The sequence below is a fragment of the Gymnoscopelus microlampas genome (genome assembly GCF_963454915.1).
Source record: "Gymnoscopelus microlampas genome assembly, chromosome: 13".
Classification (NCBI taxonomy): domain Eukaryota; kingdom Metazoa; phylum Chordata; class Actinopteri; order Myctophiformes; family Myctophidae; genus Gymnoscopelus; species Gymnoscopelus microlampas.
Window position 1 is genome coordinate 11,135,153 of NC_139950.1, and position 17,040 is coordinate 11,152,192.

The 17,040-nt window shown below is 43.9% G+C and overlaps 1 protein-coding gene across 1 annotated transcript in view; it reads left to right on the forward strand.

Moving 5' to 3' along the window:
* lrmda (leucine rich melanocyte differentiation associated) overlaps window positions 1-17,040 on the forward strand; it is a 410,111-nt gene that overhangs the window by 257,123 nt on the left and 135,948 nt on the right. The window contains exons 3-5 of the mRNA XM_084075454.1: window positions 5,619-5,760; window positions 8,220-8,344; window positions 15,161-15,287. Of these exons, the coding sequence (XP_083931580.1) occupies window positions 5,619-5,760; window positions 8,220-8,344; window positions 15,161-15,287 (394 nt within the window). The remainder of the gene's footprint in view (window positions 1-5,618; window positions 5,761-8,219; window positions 8,345-15,160; window positions 15,288-17,040) is intronic.

Genomic DNA, 17,040 nt, shown 5'->3' on the forward strand with positions numbered 1-17,040 from the left:
ATAGTAAAAATACTAAGTAGACTACATAGATAGACTAAAAGCAGAATAAAACAGACTTTAAATTTCAAACAATAGCATTATGAGCCTGTATATGGGCAATGTTTTGCTATTTCTTATACAAAAAGAGGTCTGGGCATGCAGTCAGGTGTGTTATCATCATACAAGAACACACACACACACACACACACACACACACACACACACACACACACACACACACACACACACACACACACACACACACACACACACTAATGCACACACGTGGACGTGTGATGTATGACGGTGAGCTAACACAGGCTAAGTGGTAGTCATAGCGTAAAGACAGGCCCGGGTGAAGTATTAGCTCTGACAATGAGGCTGATCATAATTATCTTAACAAGGAGAGAATTCATCGCTTCACCTCATTAAAGCTACCGCCTCACTCTCTTCCACCCCACCCTCTCTCTCTCTCTCTCTCTCTCTCTCTCTCTCTCTCTCTCTCTCTCTCTCTCTCTCTCTCTCTCTCTCTCTCTCTCTCTCTCTCTCTCTGACCCTCAAACTAATGCATCAGTCCTATAAATGAAATATCTTATATAACTGTCTCGACTCTTGTAAGTAAACTGTAAATAGTACCAGTTAAATAGTATGCAGACTAAAGTATGTTCATTAACTAATAGAAATGTCGAGCTTATATATTGTATTGTATGTTTTTAAAAAGGAAAATGTACTGCAACAGATTATCATTTCACATTTCTTAACGTTGTATTTGTATATCCTAATGCCTATCTACCCTATTACACCAAAACTAGCCTATTTACAAGCTCATAACACTGCCATGCTTGTAGATCAGATATTTTTGATGCGCAACACTGGCGCTCATCTAAGTGCAAGTCAGGCTTAAGCCTGACATATACTCAGTTGCACGCTGGTGTTGCCTGCGGTAAATAGCAGAACTACAAGCTCACAACACGTCACATTCTTGACGCGTGGTGAGCTTGTAGATCTGCTATTTACTGAGCCCGGCACGCAACTTAAGTATAAATGAGGCTTTATCTATCTATATTGTGGTGTGTGTGTGTGTGTGTGTACCGCGTGATTATTCTCTCTGCCAGGCCTGACGGCCAAAAACAATACTGTTTTAGCTCCTGTCCGCCCATACAGTAGGTGTGTCCGTCCGTCCGTCTACAGTATATACCAGGGGTCGGCAACCTTTTTGAAATTAAGTGCCATGTTTATATTTTCTAGATAGTCAGTGTACCATTTCCACATTCATGACACCACATACAAATGTAATATTTCCAGCAGATTTTGATTGTCCATAAATATGAGGCTACACTTGACAGCGAGTCGCGGGTTCGAGTCCCGATCCCGACGGCTTTTCCTGCGTGTCACTCCCCATCTCTCTCTCCCCGTTTCCCGTCTAACTGCACTTCACTATCAATAAAGGCATAAAAAACTCCCCAAAAATCATTTAAAAACAATTCTCTGTCTCACACTTATGCCAGTGTGCCCTCCCCTGTGCCATCAGGGAATTCAGATATGAGCTGTAGGGGGCACAGGCAGACAGACGGGTATAACAAATATAGGTAAAACCACACATTCTCATAGGAGTAGCCTATGTCTGATGTCATCAATATGACGTAATAGTATCGGCGTCATAGACTGTCATGGACTCCATATTTAGGCTTATCTGACTCCGGAACTCCATATATGGGCATAAAAGGGACACAGACAGACGGACGGGTACAAACGGCACTCTGACAACGCATACAACGGGGTCGGGCATGCATTTCCAACGTGCATCATTCAGAGTAGGCCGGGGCCTAGTAAAGTGAAGAAAGCAAATGGATGTTGAGAACCAGTGCACTAATTGCAACGGTGCCTGCACAAATCGGTGTAGTTAGGAATATTTCCACATTTCCAATATTTGCACAGCGTGGCAAGTCCTTCGCTCTGAATTATACTTTGAATCAACACCTGTCCGTGTGTGTGTGTGTGTGTGTGTGTGTGTGTGTGTGTGTGTGTGCTAGTCTTGCAAACCGGTGGACCAGTCAGCGCCACAGTTTTTGTGCACTAGTAGGCCAAGGACAAAGACATTCCCTGATTTTTTCCCCCCCAATCTGTCAACAACAACTATGCTACCACAGATCTACCGTGGAGAAAAGCCTTTCCATATATACACCAGCGTGTCCACACTTGGAGAAAAGACCTTTCCACTAAATTGCATCCCTAATTCAGTTGGTCCATCAGTTGTGATGAATCAGTTGAGTGGCCCTTCTGTGATCAAGGTTCATCTGGAAATAGGTCAGGATGATCAGATGAACTATCAATTTGTTTCGCTCTCTACACAGTAAAAGCCTGAGTGTTAACTATCTACGCTCCTGCTGAAAGCGGGCAGAGAGATTGATTTCACCCCTGTGCGTGTGTGTGTGTGTGTGTGTGTGTGTGTGTGTGTGTGTGTGTGTGTGTGTGTGTGTGTGTGTGTGTGTGTGTGTGTGTGTGTGTGTGTGTGTGTGTGTGTGTGTGTGTGTGTGTGTGTGTGTGTGTGTGCACGCGCGCTAATCTCGCAAACCCGGTGGACCAGTCAGCGCCACAGTTTTTGTGCACTCTGCCAGTAGGCCAAGGACAAAGACATTCCCAGATTTTTTTCCCCCCAATCTGTCAGCAACTATGCTACCACATATCTACCATCCCTTCGGAGTACAATATGAAGGAGTGGCCCTTGAGGCCCATTGATACTGAAGTGCTTCTCTTGACTCTACATACAGGTCTATGTAAGCAGGTGGTATCAATGCCATTGACTTTGTCTTTTGTTTAGAGTTTCAAGCTTTGCTCCTTTTTTTACAGCAGTTTTACAATTCCCCAGGCAAACATAGATGCACAAAAGAAAACAAACGGAACACGCACATGCAATAGCGAGCGTGGTTAACTATGACGCGAGGGAGAGAACTTAACGCAAACTCGCTGAAAGTGACATATAAGTAAGTAAAGGTGAACTACAGTGGCACATGCCGGGAGTTTTACACCTCTATAGTCTATAAAAGAGAATGCGCTGCTATAGACACTGTCCATGCCAACAAGATACATATGTTGAAGTACTGAATCAAATAAGAACACACTGTTCATTTACGAGCTTGTTTTCCACCGGCTGGTGGAGATCTGCGCTCCGTAGAGCACCCTTTTTCTAGTCATAGTTGTTTTTTTCTGCTCACCAAATCGCTCCAGCTTTGGGATTTGAGTCAATTACGCTCATTAGTTTAGTTAAAAGCAAGAGCTTCTCGTTTTTGTTTTGGGGTTGTGGCGGGGGCGGGGTAAAGTACTTTTACTGAACAGCATCAACTTTGTTAGTTTTCTAAGCTCCGAGCATTAAAAACAAGAAAGCTTATAAAAAAAAAAGTGAAATGAAACCAAATGTTTGGCGTTCTAGGGGGAAATGTGCAGAGAGTGGAGTGCATGCGGCATAGGCTGGAGACTATTACAAGTTCAATCCGTGTGCACTGTAGTTAATGCTGGATGGGACTCAGCGGCTCTCTCTCTCTCTCTCTCCCCCGGCTGTGAATTTAACTGATTAAATCAGCCAGTGCACACAGCGGTGGTGACATGAAAACAACAATTAATAAGGCTCCCCTCTGCGCCATGCGAGATCCCTTTAACCGAGCAGCTAATAACATAACCCACAGGACTGCAGCCTAGCACGCACGCAGCAAGCACGCACGCAAGCACGCGCGCACATATGCACACACACACACACGCACACACCGCAAATACAGGTGGGGGTGGTTAACACACTGCATTTCAAGTATTCACCGTGATGTTTGTGCTGTAAGGTATATCCACATCGTGCGCTTACATGTAATTGTATGTTTATGATGGGTTTTCTTCGCGCGTTCTGTTTATTTACAAGTATACACTATAAGTCACCCCTTTGAAACACACACTTAACGTTCTGAGTTGGCCAGAGTAGAGTCAGGGTGGGCCATGCTTCTCATCCTCCAACATTCTTCAATCTCTCTCTCTCTCTCTCTCTCTCTCTGTCATTTTGTATTACCTCCCCTATGACTAGTATGTCTGTACATTATGTTTATCTTCCCTTACACTGATTAGCACTGCCTGCCATCCATTTGCAGATTGTCACGATAAGGGTGTCGTATTTACATAGCCCACCTCCTGAGTGTGTGTGTGTGTGTGTGTGTGTGTGTGTGTGCGTGCGTGCGTGCGCGCGTGCGTGCTTGTGTGTGCGTGCGAGAGTGCATATTATGACGACACTGACACTAGCCAGAGCTGCAATGTGTTTGTATTAGTTCACACTCTCTGTGCGGCTTGTTTAGATCTAGCCATATACTATGTTATTACCTTGAGGTTGTCATGCAGTAATGTGACATTGTTTACAGGCACGCACACGGCTAACATAATGTCAAGGTGGCCCCGCAGCTTCTGATACAACAAACACAGTCTGTAATTTATTAGCTCAAAGCAGTTACTAAGTGAAGCCAGGAGCTGGTTGTAATAAGATCTATTTCTAATAATAAAGTCCTCTGCGCTTCATCTATTAAACCATTAGCTAGTCGAGGAAGTCATGTAGAATATGCTTTATTGTCATTTTCCATGCTAGTATAATCCCAGCGTGCGCGGCCTGTGTCATGTGAGCATGTGAGAAACTGTGTGTTGTTGTTGAAGCATTCGGGTCTTATAGCCAGGTCCTGGCAGATCTAAAATGTCAGTGAAGTCACCCTGGCCACTTTAACACGGCGGCTTTGACAGTCTGTGGCGTGTGAAGGATTAGGCAAACGCACACAACCGCCTTTGTGCACCTTCCACGACTCGCAAGGTCCTAACATTACCTCAAACAGCGCCCTCCATCATTTTTATGTCTGTGTGAAAGTGTGTGTGTGTGTGTGTGTGTGTGTGTGTGTGTGTGTGTGTGTGTGTGTGTGTGTCTGATGTGTGTGCGCGTTGAGAGAGAGAGAGAGAGAGTGAGAGAGTGTGAAAGAGAGACTCGAGATGACCTTTCACCTCACTTTGCAATGCATCATAAAACAAATGGAAAGAATCCGCCATTTTGGAAAAAAAAACAAAAAACATCCTTTGGTGTTAAGATCTCAAACTAGCCCCCGTCGCCGGAACAGTTGCAAAAAAAAAAAAAAGTTTCCCTTCCCATTCCGTCTGTGATTGCTGCGAGTGTATTCCGGCTTCCAACTGGTGAAAATGATGGATGACAAGTTAAATTTGTGTCCGGGGAGTGAAGGTGAACTGTGACAGAGTGATTTGTCTTGGGAATGGAGGGTTAGGGTCAGGCGAAACTGGGCGCCTCAAGGCACAAGACATTGACAAATTCATCCTGCCCGCCGCATTTCTGAAGCCTTTTGTTTTGAATCCTGGCTACTCACAAGTGACCCCCATCCCTCATCCTGCCAGTGCGCTGAAGGATGCCTCGCCATGCCAGGGGAGCTCAGCGCCACTAATTCTTGTCATTCACTCCCCTGACAGGCCTAGGGCCCACACTCTCTGTCTGAAAAGAGAGGAGGAGGAGGAGGCTGGAAATATTTATTTCTGCACAACAATGGCTTGGGTTTTTCAGATTTAAGGCTATATCAATTTCTCCCCCACCCCTCCCCCCTGTTGCCTTATCATTGCAGGTCACTGGCGGGCCTCAAAGCGTTCACCGGGCTGGAAGAGCTGGTCGTCGACAACAATCTGCTCGGAAATGACCTCCGGTTGCCTGGGTTGCCGCAGCTACACACCCTGACGCTCAATAAGAACCAAATATCCTTTCAACCCGTAAGCACTCGACTCTCTCTCTCTTAACCACTTGAGCCCTATAGCATTCCTATTCTGTGTGTGGGGGGGGGGGGGGTGGGTGGGGGGGACTGTATTATTCTTCTGGCGCTCTGTTTTCCCTATACACCAAACCTCGCCGGAAATAGCCGATCTGCAAGCTTGAAGAGCGGGCTGTCTTCGGTCAAGATTTGGTGTAGAGGGAAAGTGGCGACTCATGTTTGACTACGTACAGAGGGGTCTAAAGTGGTTTAACTCTGCCTTCTCCCTCCGGTGGTGCAGTGTACTGTACAAAAAGCACACTCAAGACGGCACCCCGGCCAGAGCTAACCAGGATTAACTGCCTTTCGACGTCGATCGTATATATTTCTGTCTTCACGTGTGCTATTGTTCCAAAGAACCATTTTTGGCGCTCACAAACTGTGCTGTTATAACATAATGTGTTTCAAACAGAGTCCTGGTTTGTCCCAGAACCCTCACCAGAGTGCAAGGCTTTGAACCACAGAGACCTCTAGTGGAGTCAGACTTCAGAATCAGCTCAGTGAACAGTTTTTTTTCTCCTTTCTTTTTTTTCGTGTGTGTGTGTGTGTGTGTGCGTGTGCGTGCGCGCGCACTCAAGTAAATACTAAGGTTTTCAAAAGGACAAATTGCTAAGTACATTTTGTCAATCTAAATGCATCTGCCATTTTCAAACATTGTTAAAATAGTGTCACTGTGACGGATTGAGAGCTTGTAGATCGGCTATTTTCACTATATTTTAAAATGGGGCTTAAGTGGTTAATTAATGATATACTTTTTGTATGCTTGGTTCCCAAGAGCTCCTTCCTAGAAATCAGTCAAAGTCAAAAGTACAGTATTTTTGTTTGAAGTCACAAGCTTGCAAAAAAAAATATAATAATAAAAAAATACAGTACCTGCTGGATTAGCTCCAATTTATTGCTGTTGTTGTTCTGAAATATAGATACGTTAAAATGACATACAGTCTAGCAAAATACTCAGATTCTTCACATTCAAGCTTTTGCGTGTGTAAAATATCAGTTCCGTGCTGTATGATTCGTTTTTAGTTCCTTGAAAGGAAATTCATTTATTTCTCCCTCAATAAATAAATAAATGAATTACTCCGTGGCCATTTAGCTCATTGGCTTTCAATGTGTCCCACTTATAGTACAGTACCTTCTAAAAGCCAACCTGTTAAACCAGAACTCGACACAGCCAGCCTAAATTCAGGACATTGAAACATTGCACGGGTGTTTATGATCACTCAGAAATGTGTGAACTTCCCTCCCTTAGTTTCAGAGCAGCTTTAGCAAACGTGTCCTGTTTTGCTCGGGTTGGATAGATCCTAGGGGGTAATGACACACACGCGCGCGCGCACACACACACACACACACACACACACACACACACACACACACACACACACACACACACACACACACACACACACACACACACACACACACACACACACACACACACACACACACACACACACACACACACACACACACACACACACACACACACACACACGCACAAACACGAGCGCACACAAACAGACGCACACACACTTCCAGAGTCAACATTAAAACTGGGGCTCCTTGAAGTGTTCGTCTGGGCTCTCTGTGCTCGGTTTGGTTGTGAAGTGGTCGGCACATGCTAATAGGCCAATTATGTACATCCTGCCGTGGCACATTGCCATTTTAAAGCTCGAGCACTGCATTAGCGCAGTTGTATTTTGACACTTTGGGGCTCAATTTTCCAAAGAAGTGAATGTATTAGTGATGAATGTGCCTGCTTAGGGGGCTGTTTGTTTTTTTCCTCCTTTCCCGTGAAAGTTTTCCAACGGCACGGCTCTCTGGGAAGCACGGTTCTTATGTGAACCACAGGGCATCCATCATTTTGTCACCCGTTGTACACCCAGCCACCTAGGAAATGAAAGCGAATGCGTGAGCGGGGGGGGGGGGGGGGAAGCAAGGGAGCGTGCACGAGAGAGAGAGAAAGAGAGAGAGCCAAATTGCCTCACTTCTATACCCCCAAATCCTACACCTTAACCACTTAAGCCCTATAAACTTCATCGTACAACAAATAGCAAAAATAGCCAATCTACATAAAACACATTATGAGCTTGTAGATCTTCTTTCCCTGCTATTTTTGATTTTTCTTTTACATTTTTTCCAAAGCAAATTGTGAAAATGTTGGAAAACTTTGGAAAACGTTCACCTACAGTATAATGCCATGTTGACTTGCCCAGTGACTTGGCCCTTTGAGCACAGTGGTAAATTTGACAGTGACATGCAGCAGTAGGCAGCGCGTTGGGTCGGGTTTTGGGGGGTGGGGGGTGTTTGTGCTGTGTGGAGGAGGGAGGGAGGGTCTGTGGGGAGGATGGTTAAATGCTAATGTAATTAACAGCCACCGGGTTTCCTTGACATCCGCCCTCTTGACACCTGACTGATATCGAGGCCCTGCTGGAACACTTGGCCGACGCGACCCCGGCGCTGGAGTACCTGAGCCTGCTGGGGAACGAGGCCTGTCCCAACCAGCTGGTCAGCCCGGATAAGGACGAGGATGACTACCAGAGATACAGGTATACATGATGGGGGTGTATTCATTACCTCACGTTATCTACCTGCTTATGCTCCTAAATGTTACTACATTGATGGACGGACAGACAGACATTTATTCGGGTGTCATAGCAGCAACAGCCGTAAGCAGTGTTGCCAGATTCTGTGAGAGAAACAAGCAACGAAAACCAGCCCAAAAGAAGCGACTATGGGCCACATGTGCACTTTAACATATACATCAGCTATTTGAAAATAGCCGATCTACAAGCTCACAACGCGTCGCGATGCGACGCGTTGTGAGCTTGTAGATCGGCTATTTTCAAATACAATCTTGCGGGGAAATTATAATAAGCAGATCTGGCAACCCTGGCAGTAGGCATGAAACACAGGATGATTTGATTTGATTTTGATATAAGAATTAAGAAATACGAATAAACACTATATAACTTAAACCCAGGATATACACATATTTCCAATGTGGTCCTGCAATACAAAATACAAAATAAATAGTCCAATAAATGACATAGCGCCAATACATTACATAGCACGCAGCACAACACATGAACCACACAATACAAAAACACTGAAAACCACCTAATAAATATCAAACCATAAAAACACACATCTAAAGTGCATCACTAGCTTGTATAGTTTATTCCATAAGAGTATTTAACATAACACACAGGTAACACACAAGTTGAGAGATAAGAATATGATAAATAAAGATTCTGACCCCAGCCATCTCCATGTGGTCCGACTGAGTTGACTTATGTATATTCTATCAATACAGACTAGTGTAATGTGCAATCTATAACCAGTAAATATAAACACACATACATCACCTATGAATGGATATACGGGTATGTTCAGACTACCGACAGTGACTTTGAGGTTGATATACCGTTATGCACAGTGTCAGTCGGCCTACGACATTGGGCGTGTGGATAATATATGTACAGTCTGTTGACAGTGAATGTAATGAGTGCGTATACAATCTGTCAATAGTGAGATTTAACCACGGTTCGTCATCAACGGGCATCTGTCATCGCGGTTCTGTAGTGTGTACATCAAAGTATTCTGTGTGCTAAATCTGTGAACGTGCCAGAGTCAAGTAGAACTCATTAATCCAAGCCTGATTAGATTAAATTAGAGATAGATAGATAGGTATTGTAACACGACATGGTTGAGAAATGTGTGTTCGTTCAGAAAATGTTCTTTCTTGTTTTTGTTTTGACGATGTTAAAAGTGATGGATGTTTGAGACCCAGCCTCCTCCTTACAGCACATTTCACAAGCAGCAGATTGTGGATTCAACCACATCACTCTAAAAAGCTTTGTCAACATGGGCCTCTCTCTAACATTCGGGGGTTTGCAAAAAAATAAAAAATAAAAAAGGATTTCATGTGTGACTAGTCACTGCCACAAATGAGTGTTTACTACCCTGGCGTAACAGAGGGAGATTATGCATTAAACATCAGAGCCCAGGCCCTCAAGTCATGCAATGTGACCGCCATTTGTCAGGCTCCCTTTACATGAAATGCGATAAAAGGGGCGAAAAGCATACTCTCTTTTGTCTGTTTAAGCCCCTAAGTGCTTGTTTCTGACTCTGTGCAGGCCTATTAATCATTTACCACCCATGCCGTGAATGGTCTCTCTTTTTCTCACTCCCCTTCGTCTCTCTTTCTCTCTCTCTCTCACTTTCCTCACTCTCTCCCTCCCTCTGTCTCTTTCTAACTCATGCTCTCAGGTCCCACTCTAACCCCCCCCCCCCCTCCCTCTCTCTCCTCTCACCTTGCATGCTTGTCTTACCGCTGAGGGGAAGCCATTCTAGCTTTGACTGACAGCGTCTCTGCGCCGGCCCTGTGATGTAATATTCATTATGTGTCACGCGGGTAAAACATCAATTTAAGCTTGATGCAGATTTCATGTCTGACAAGGCCTAGGCAGCGTTGCGGGTCGTGACAGGGCTGGCCTTGGGGCAATAAATACCCCCATAGCCCTGTGCTGTGCTGTGCCCCTGGAACTCTTGATAGTCTCTCAAGTGAAATACCCTGCTGGCGCCTTTTGCATCGGCGTCCCCCAATTAGTCCAATGACACAGAAAGTCACTGCATGATGTGCATACACTACTACTGCTGTATGGTCTGTCTGTGGGGAGGCTGGCTGGCTGGCAGTCGCCCCCCCCTTTGCTCATCTTCAGTGGCCGTCTGAGGTACTGCAACAACAAAGGCTGTTCAAACTGTAATGGCAAATTGTATTGTGTGTGTGTTTACTTGTTTTACTATACTTGCAAGGGCCAAATGTCCCCACAAGTATATGGAAGAATTTGAGAAATAGACAACTTTCCTTGTTCAAGTCCTTGTATGGTTGAAAATATTTTTTTTTGGTTACGATTACAATTAAAGAGATTGAGGTTGGAGTTTAGGGTTAGGATTAGTATTAGACTTTTAGAGGTAATCTTTAGTGGTTGGGGTACTTAGTTGGATGCAGCATCGAAAATAAGACCAATTCAGCTATTTTCAGTCTTAGACACCTTAGGTTTGGGTTTAAAAATGCCCCCCCAAAAAAATAAAAAATAAAATGGTGATTCAAAAATTGCTGTTCATTTTAGAACAGCAATTTTTGAATTGTTAATGTCCTCAAAAGTATATTAATACAAGTGTGCGTGCACGCATGCGAGCGGCCTGTGTGCCAGGCTCAAATGCTACTGCACCGTGGCCCACTAGGTTTCTGTTTGGAATATACTGTATTTTTTATTTTTTTTGGGTGACAAAGAGAAGTGGCTTGAACTCTAGTGGTGCTTGTGTGTGTTGTAATGTGACCTGCCTTTTGAGCCTATTGTTGCGTGACATGTTTGCGGCCGTGTTCTGGGAGACGTTATCAGTCGGTGGGGATCAGAGGAATCGTATAGAAGGGCTGTTTGGCCTGAGGGGCGGTTACCTCCACCACCTGTTCATTGTGTTTCACCTTTTCTGTTCAAACAGCGCATTTAACGCAAGAACAATTGAACAGTCATCATTTCTAGATTTCTTATTATGCTCTGACGTGATACGGAAGAGGACAATGGCACACTATGTTATTATTATCAAAGGGATAATATCATTCAGTGTTTAATTAAGTCATATAACATGAGAGGGAGTGCTGTTGTGTGCATATTGTAGTCTATCAGCATGGCTGTGATTCGCTCACACACACACAGGCATAAGTTTGCAGGCCGAGTGCTGGAGATAATCACAGCCGTGCTCATATTCAGTACAACAGCACAACCTTGAGTGTCATATTGCTTTTATACAACCATTCTACTACAAACTATTGTTATTAATCTATTAATGGGATATTTTATGATTTTGATGATAATTTTTCCGTTTACTCAGCTCATACACATACGCGGTATAGTTTATTCAATGACAATGTTGTCAAGCAACATATAAACAGGCTAACATTAGCTAGTTAGCTATCCAGCAAAATGATAGGTTACAGTAAAAAATATATAAGATTATATAATATAATGTTATACTGTATCAGTACTCATTGCCCATTGCCATGTCCAATTGAATTACCCGACCAGAACTAACTGTTCTATAATAATAAATATTATTTTAACAACATAAACAATATATTCATTATTACCATAGCAACTTAATGACAATTATCAACTTGTGTAGGACACGTTTCCTTCCACTGTCTCCACAGCGTTGGTGTTGGTGTTCAATAGATATGATTTCCTTTTTTTTCCCCCTGCGGTCGTTTTACACCTCCCTCCCTCTCTCTTCCCCGGGCGAGCGAGTAGAGCGAGCCCCGGTTCCCCCTGGCCTCCCTCTGCGGTTGGCTTGAATCATTAATATCCCCGCCGGCTGACAGAGCCTTGTCATCCGCCGTGACCCAGTGATGGTCGGGGTCACCTACGCACAATGACCTCTCTGCATGTCTCCCAAGGGCATCCTCACATTTCATCATGGAAATGTCCCGAAACACAGCCCTTTTAACGGGGGAGAGAGAGGTGCAGGGAGGGGAGTAACGGGTGGGTGGGTGGGGGCGGGGGTTTGGGTGCTCTGGATTGGTGTGCTGCATACACGGGGGCACTGTACCACCAGTGTTGCCAGGTCTACGAAAACAAGCCCAAAAGAAGCGACTAATAGGCCGCATGAGCACTTTAAACCTATATACTGTATGCGTTGGATGTTTGTTTTCTTGAGATAAAATGTGGAATAATTGGACGATTTTTTTTTTACATTCTAAGAACACAAATCTGGTACGGGCCTCCCTGTCACAAACATTTTTGGTTGAGGGTTAGGGACAGATAGACTACATATTAATTTGGGGGGGGTCCTTGACATGAAAATGTTTTTGAACCACTGGTTTAAACAACATTAGGAAGCAAGCCCAAATAAGCAACTACGTTTTAGAATCGATCCCAAAAAAACGCTACCCACAACTACCAATATTTAGAAGCTACTTTACAGAAAAACAAGCCCAAAGGCGCAAGCAAACATGGCAACACAGCATTCTACTGAGAATGAGCTCCTATTAGTGTTATAGCAACAGGCCGCTGGTCCCCTTCAATCGCCTGTGTCTGTAAGATCATTAAGGGGGACATAATGTATTTAATGCTCTCCCCCTCTTCTGTCTTCTTTTACCAACACAATTAACCCCATATTGTGTGAAGAAGTACTTAGATTTTCTTTTTTACCTAAGTAAAAGTAGTAATAGCCTGTTGCAGAAATATTCTTTTATTACAAGTAAAAGTCCTACACATATGTATTTGAAAAAAACGACTTGAGTAAAAGTACAAACATATTGGCATCAAAATACAGTACCAAAGTAAAAGTACTAAAATTTAAACACAACATTGTCGAACCTTTAAAAAAAAATAGCCGATCTACAGGCTGAACACACGCCGCGTTGGAATACTCAAGTTAATTAAAAGTACCTCAAAATGGTACTGTACTCGAGTAAATATACTCTGTTACTTTCCTACCCCATGATTAAGGGGGATCTAACGTATTTAACGTTCTCCCCCTCTGCTCTCTTCTTTGCCAACACAATTAACCCCCACTACACTGTGGTACTACAACGTGCTACCAGCAACGTGGGCCATTTGTTTTACTTAAGACACGTTAATGTCATTGTCAATGGAGTGGGAGAACCCTGCATTGCCCACCTCATAATCCCCAGGTGTTGAAAACTTGACACGTTTCTTTTCTCTCTTTTTTTTCGTGTGTGTGTGTGTGTGTGTGTGCCATTTCCCCCTCATCACCATCGCCATCATCAATTTGTCACGGCTCTCCCCCCACACGCAGGTCCTGTCTGTGCCCATATCCACGTCCCTTCTCACCCTTCACTTAAGCCATTAAGACCGGGAAAGCATATCTGTCACATTAGATTTGAACCAATTTAACCATTATCTTATACTTGGGGCTATAAAAACAAATAGCAGATCTACAAGCTCTGCTATTTTTATTTTTTTTTAATCGTGAAAATGTGTGCAAATCTTTGAATGTAAATGTTTTTTAAAGCGAACATCTTCTAAATCCTTGCAGTTTTTTGGAGAAAAGAAAAATGTTGCTATATTATCAGTGGTTCTCAAACTTTTTTCATGTCAAGGACCACCCAAAAAGACAAGTATTTGTCCGCGGACCCCCCCATCTCAAAACATTTTGTTCCAGGGACCCCCAGAAGCAAAGATTTGAGTACATAATGTATATATATATATTTATACACATTTATAAAAACAAAAGTTTTAATAGCAGATCTACAAGCTCGTAGATATGCTATTTTTTGAATAGCCCAAAGAAATCTAAAGTGTCAGAGATGCGTTCCCGCCGGTCTCAATGGGTTAAGCACTAGCTTGCATGTCTTTTTCGACTGCCAGCCCAGCCATCATGACATACCGGGCTCTCCCCTCTATCCATGCCTAGCCTGTGAAAGGATCTGTTGTCATCTATGTATTCCGACCATTATCTCCTGACGTTTTTCTCCCCCCCCCCCCCCCCCCTCCCTCAATGAAAGACGGAGAGTGTCTGTCTGTAAAGCTCAGAGACGTGTATCTGTGTGATGCTACCAGAATGACAGCTCTCTGGCAGATGGGTTGTATCTCCTTTCCTTCTATTTATAATGTGTCGTCCTTTTATTTTTATCACCTTTTTGAAGGTTATTACGTACAAGCCGTGATATCATTGCCGTGAAATCTGCATTGCTGTTAACTCGTTAAGACCGGGGACGCATCTGTGTAATTTTTTGATTTGAGCTACACAGCATTATTTCACACTTTGGCTATTCAAAAATAGCAGATATACAAGCTCATATGAGCTTGTAGATCTGCTAGTTTTGAAAAATCGTGAACATTTGTGCAAATCTTTGAATATATATATGTTTAAAGCTAACATTTGTAACTCAAATCTTGCTTCTGGGGGGTCTATATATTTTATATTTTGTGATGGGGGTCCGCGGCCAAATACATATCCTTGACATGAAAAAGTTTGAGAACCACTGACATAGTAACATGTTTTTTTTCCAAAAAAGGATTTAGAAGACGTTTTGTAGAATCGGCCTCGGGTCTTAATGGGTTAAATCTAAGTAAATAAGGCTTCTTTTCAAGTTCTCTCGTGCACGATGTAGGTGTATTGGCGTTTCTGTCACATTGATTAATGTCGCATGCTTTGCACGAATAAACGCCACGCTGCTTTCATTTGTTTGTTTGTTTATGTTTTTCATATGTGTTTCGGGTTTCCGCGCACCAGCGAAACACATGTTTAGACCGTTGTTTTTTTCTCCCCCTCTCTTTCTCTCCCTCTCCCCCTCTCCCTTTCTCTCTGTCAATCTCTCTCTTTCTCCGTCTCAGATACTTTGTTCTGCACAAGTTGCCTCGGTTGAAGTTCCTTGACAGCAGGAAGGTGACCAGGAGAGAGGTGACGGAGGCGGAGGCGAGGGGCGCGTTCATGAAAGTGGTCAAGCCCAAGTCTGACACGGTGAGTTAGAGCTTAAGCCGTTCACCATTTCTTTCCTGCCACCAATAGTGTTTAATGCAGTCCTTCTCTCCTCTCTGAAGTTCACAAGATCACGCTCTCTGGCGAATTTGTCACATTCAAAACCGGCCTTCCTCTCTTCTCTTTTTTTTCTTTTCTTTCATCTCTCTCCCCCTCCTTTCGTCCTGTGTGCATGCCTGTGTGTCAGTCTCTCCTTACAGAGGTCTCGGTGGTGCTGTGGCCCTTTGAACAGAGGCCTCAACCAAGCTCTCTCTCTCTTTCTCTCTCTCTCTCTCTCTCTCTCTCACACACTCTTCTGAGGGTAGTGTCCGTTTAATTAGACCAAAAGAGTGCGTGCGTGCATGCGTGCGTGCGTGCGCTCACTTATATTACTACACTTGTTAGGGTGTAGTTGTCCCCACAAGTATAGTAGAATTTGAGAAATAGACATTGTGATTTTTCCTGCTCCTCGCAAGAGAATGGTTGAAAATGATACATTTAGAGGTTAGGTTTAGGTGTCGGGGTTGATTTATGCCTGATTTTTACTCAGGTTAGTTGCACTGAAAATAGGCGATCTACAAGCTCAACACGGCTATATTCGGCTTTGGGGTTGGAGTTAAAAATGGCATTCGTAACATTACTGTCCTAACATGTTGATGTCCCCACAAGCATAGTAATACAAAAGTGCGTGCATGTGTTTGTGCTCGCGCGTGTGTGTGTGTGTGTGTGTGTGTGTACACGCGTGAGTGCTTAGATGATGTGTGTGTGACCGCAGACTGACCTCATTCTGTATGCATGAGCCTAGATCAAAGTGGACGTGTGGCTGTCCGGCTGCGGTTGTGTCACCCGGCATGACACGGGTGGCGATCGGAGTGACAGCGCACGTACATGCCAGTCACAACCGCTTAATTATCCCCGGCCTGTGCACTTATTCCTCCTTCTCCTGTTCCCCTCCCTCCCTCGCCTTGTTTGGGGACACGGGACTAATTAGAGTTTGGGTGTAAATATACACCCTTTCTTGTCCCGTCGCCTCCTCGCCCGAACCACCCTGCAACAACGCGGTGTAAATGAACAGCTTTTTGCTCGGGACTTGATTTCATGTAATTGCAGGATCATGAAATATTTACTGTACGGATCAGCCAGGGCTTTGTCGTCTTTCCAGATCCCCATGGGCTCTGACAAGCGGAGCCCGGGAGGTAAAAATGGATCCGGAGTGGCAAGAACAAAGCCCAAGCCCAATGACAAATCAGAAGCATGCGAGTTGAAGCGGGGTTTAACCCATTGAGACCTGAAGCCGATTCTACATGTCTCCTAAATCTCAACAGTTTTCTGAAAAACGTATGTTTCTATATCAGTGGTGCTCAATCTTTTTCATGTCAAGGACCCCCAAAATTATATGTATTTGGCTGCGGACCCCCATCAAAATATATTGTTCCAGGGACCTCCCAGAAGCAAAGATTTGAGTTAAAAATGTTCGCTTTAAAAATATATATATTCAAAGATTTGCAGACATGTTCACAAATTTTCAAAAATAGCTGATCTACAAGCTCGTAGCGCGGCACTCGGTGCCGCGCTATGAGCTTGTATATCTACTATTTTTGAATAGCCCAAAGTGTAAAATAATGCTTTTTAGCTCAAATCTAAAAATGACACAGTTCCAGGTCTTAATGGGTTAAAAGTGCACGGGGAAAACAAAATATTTATCGTTTCAGACAATCAGCTAAGATGGCGTACTGTCTTGGTGTCAGTTCACGCG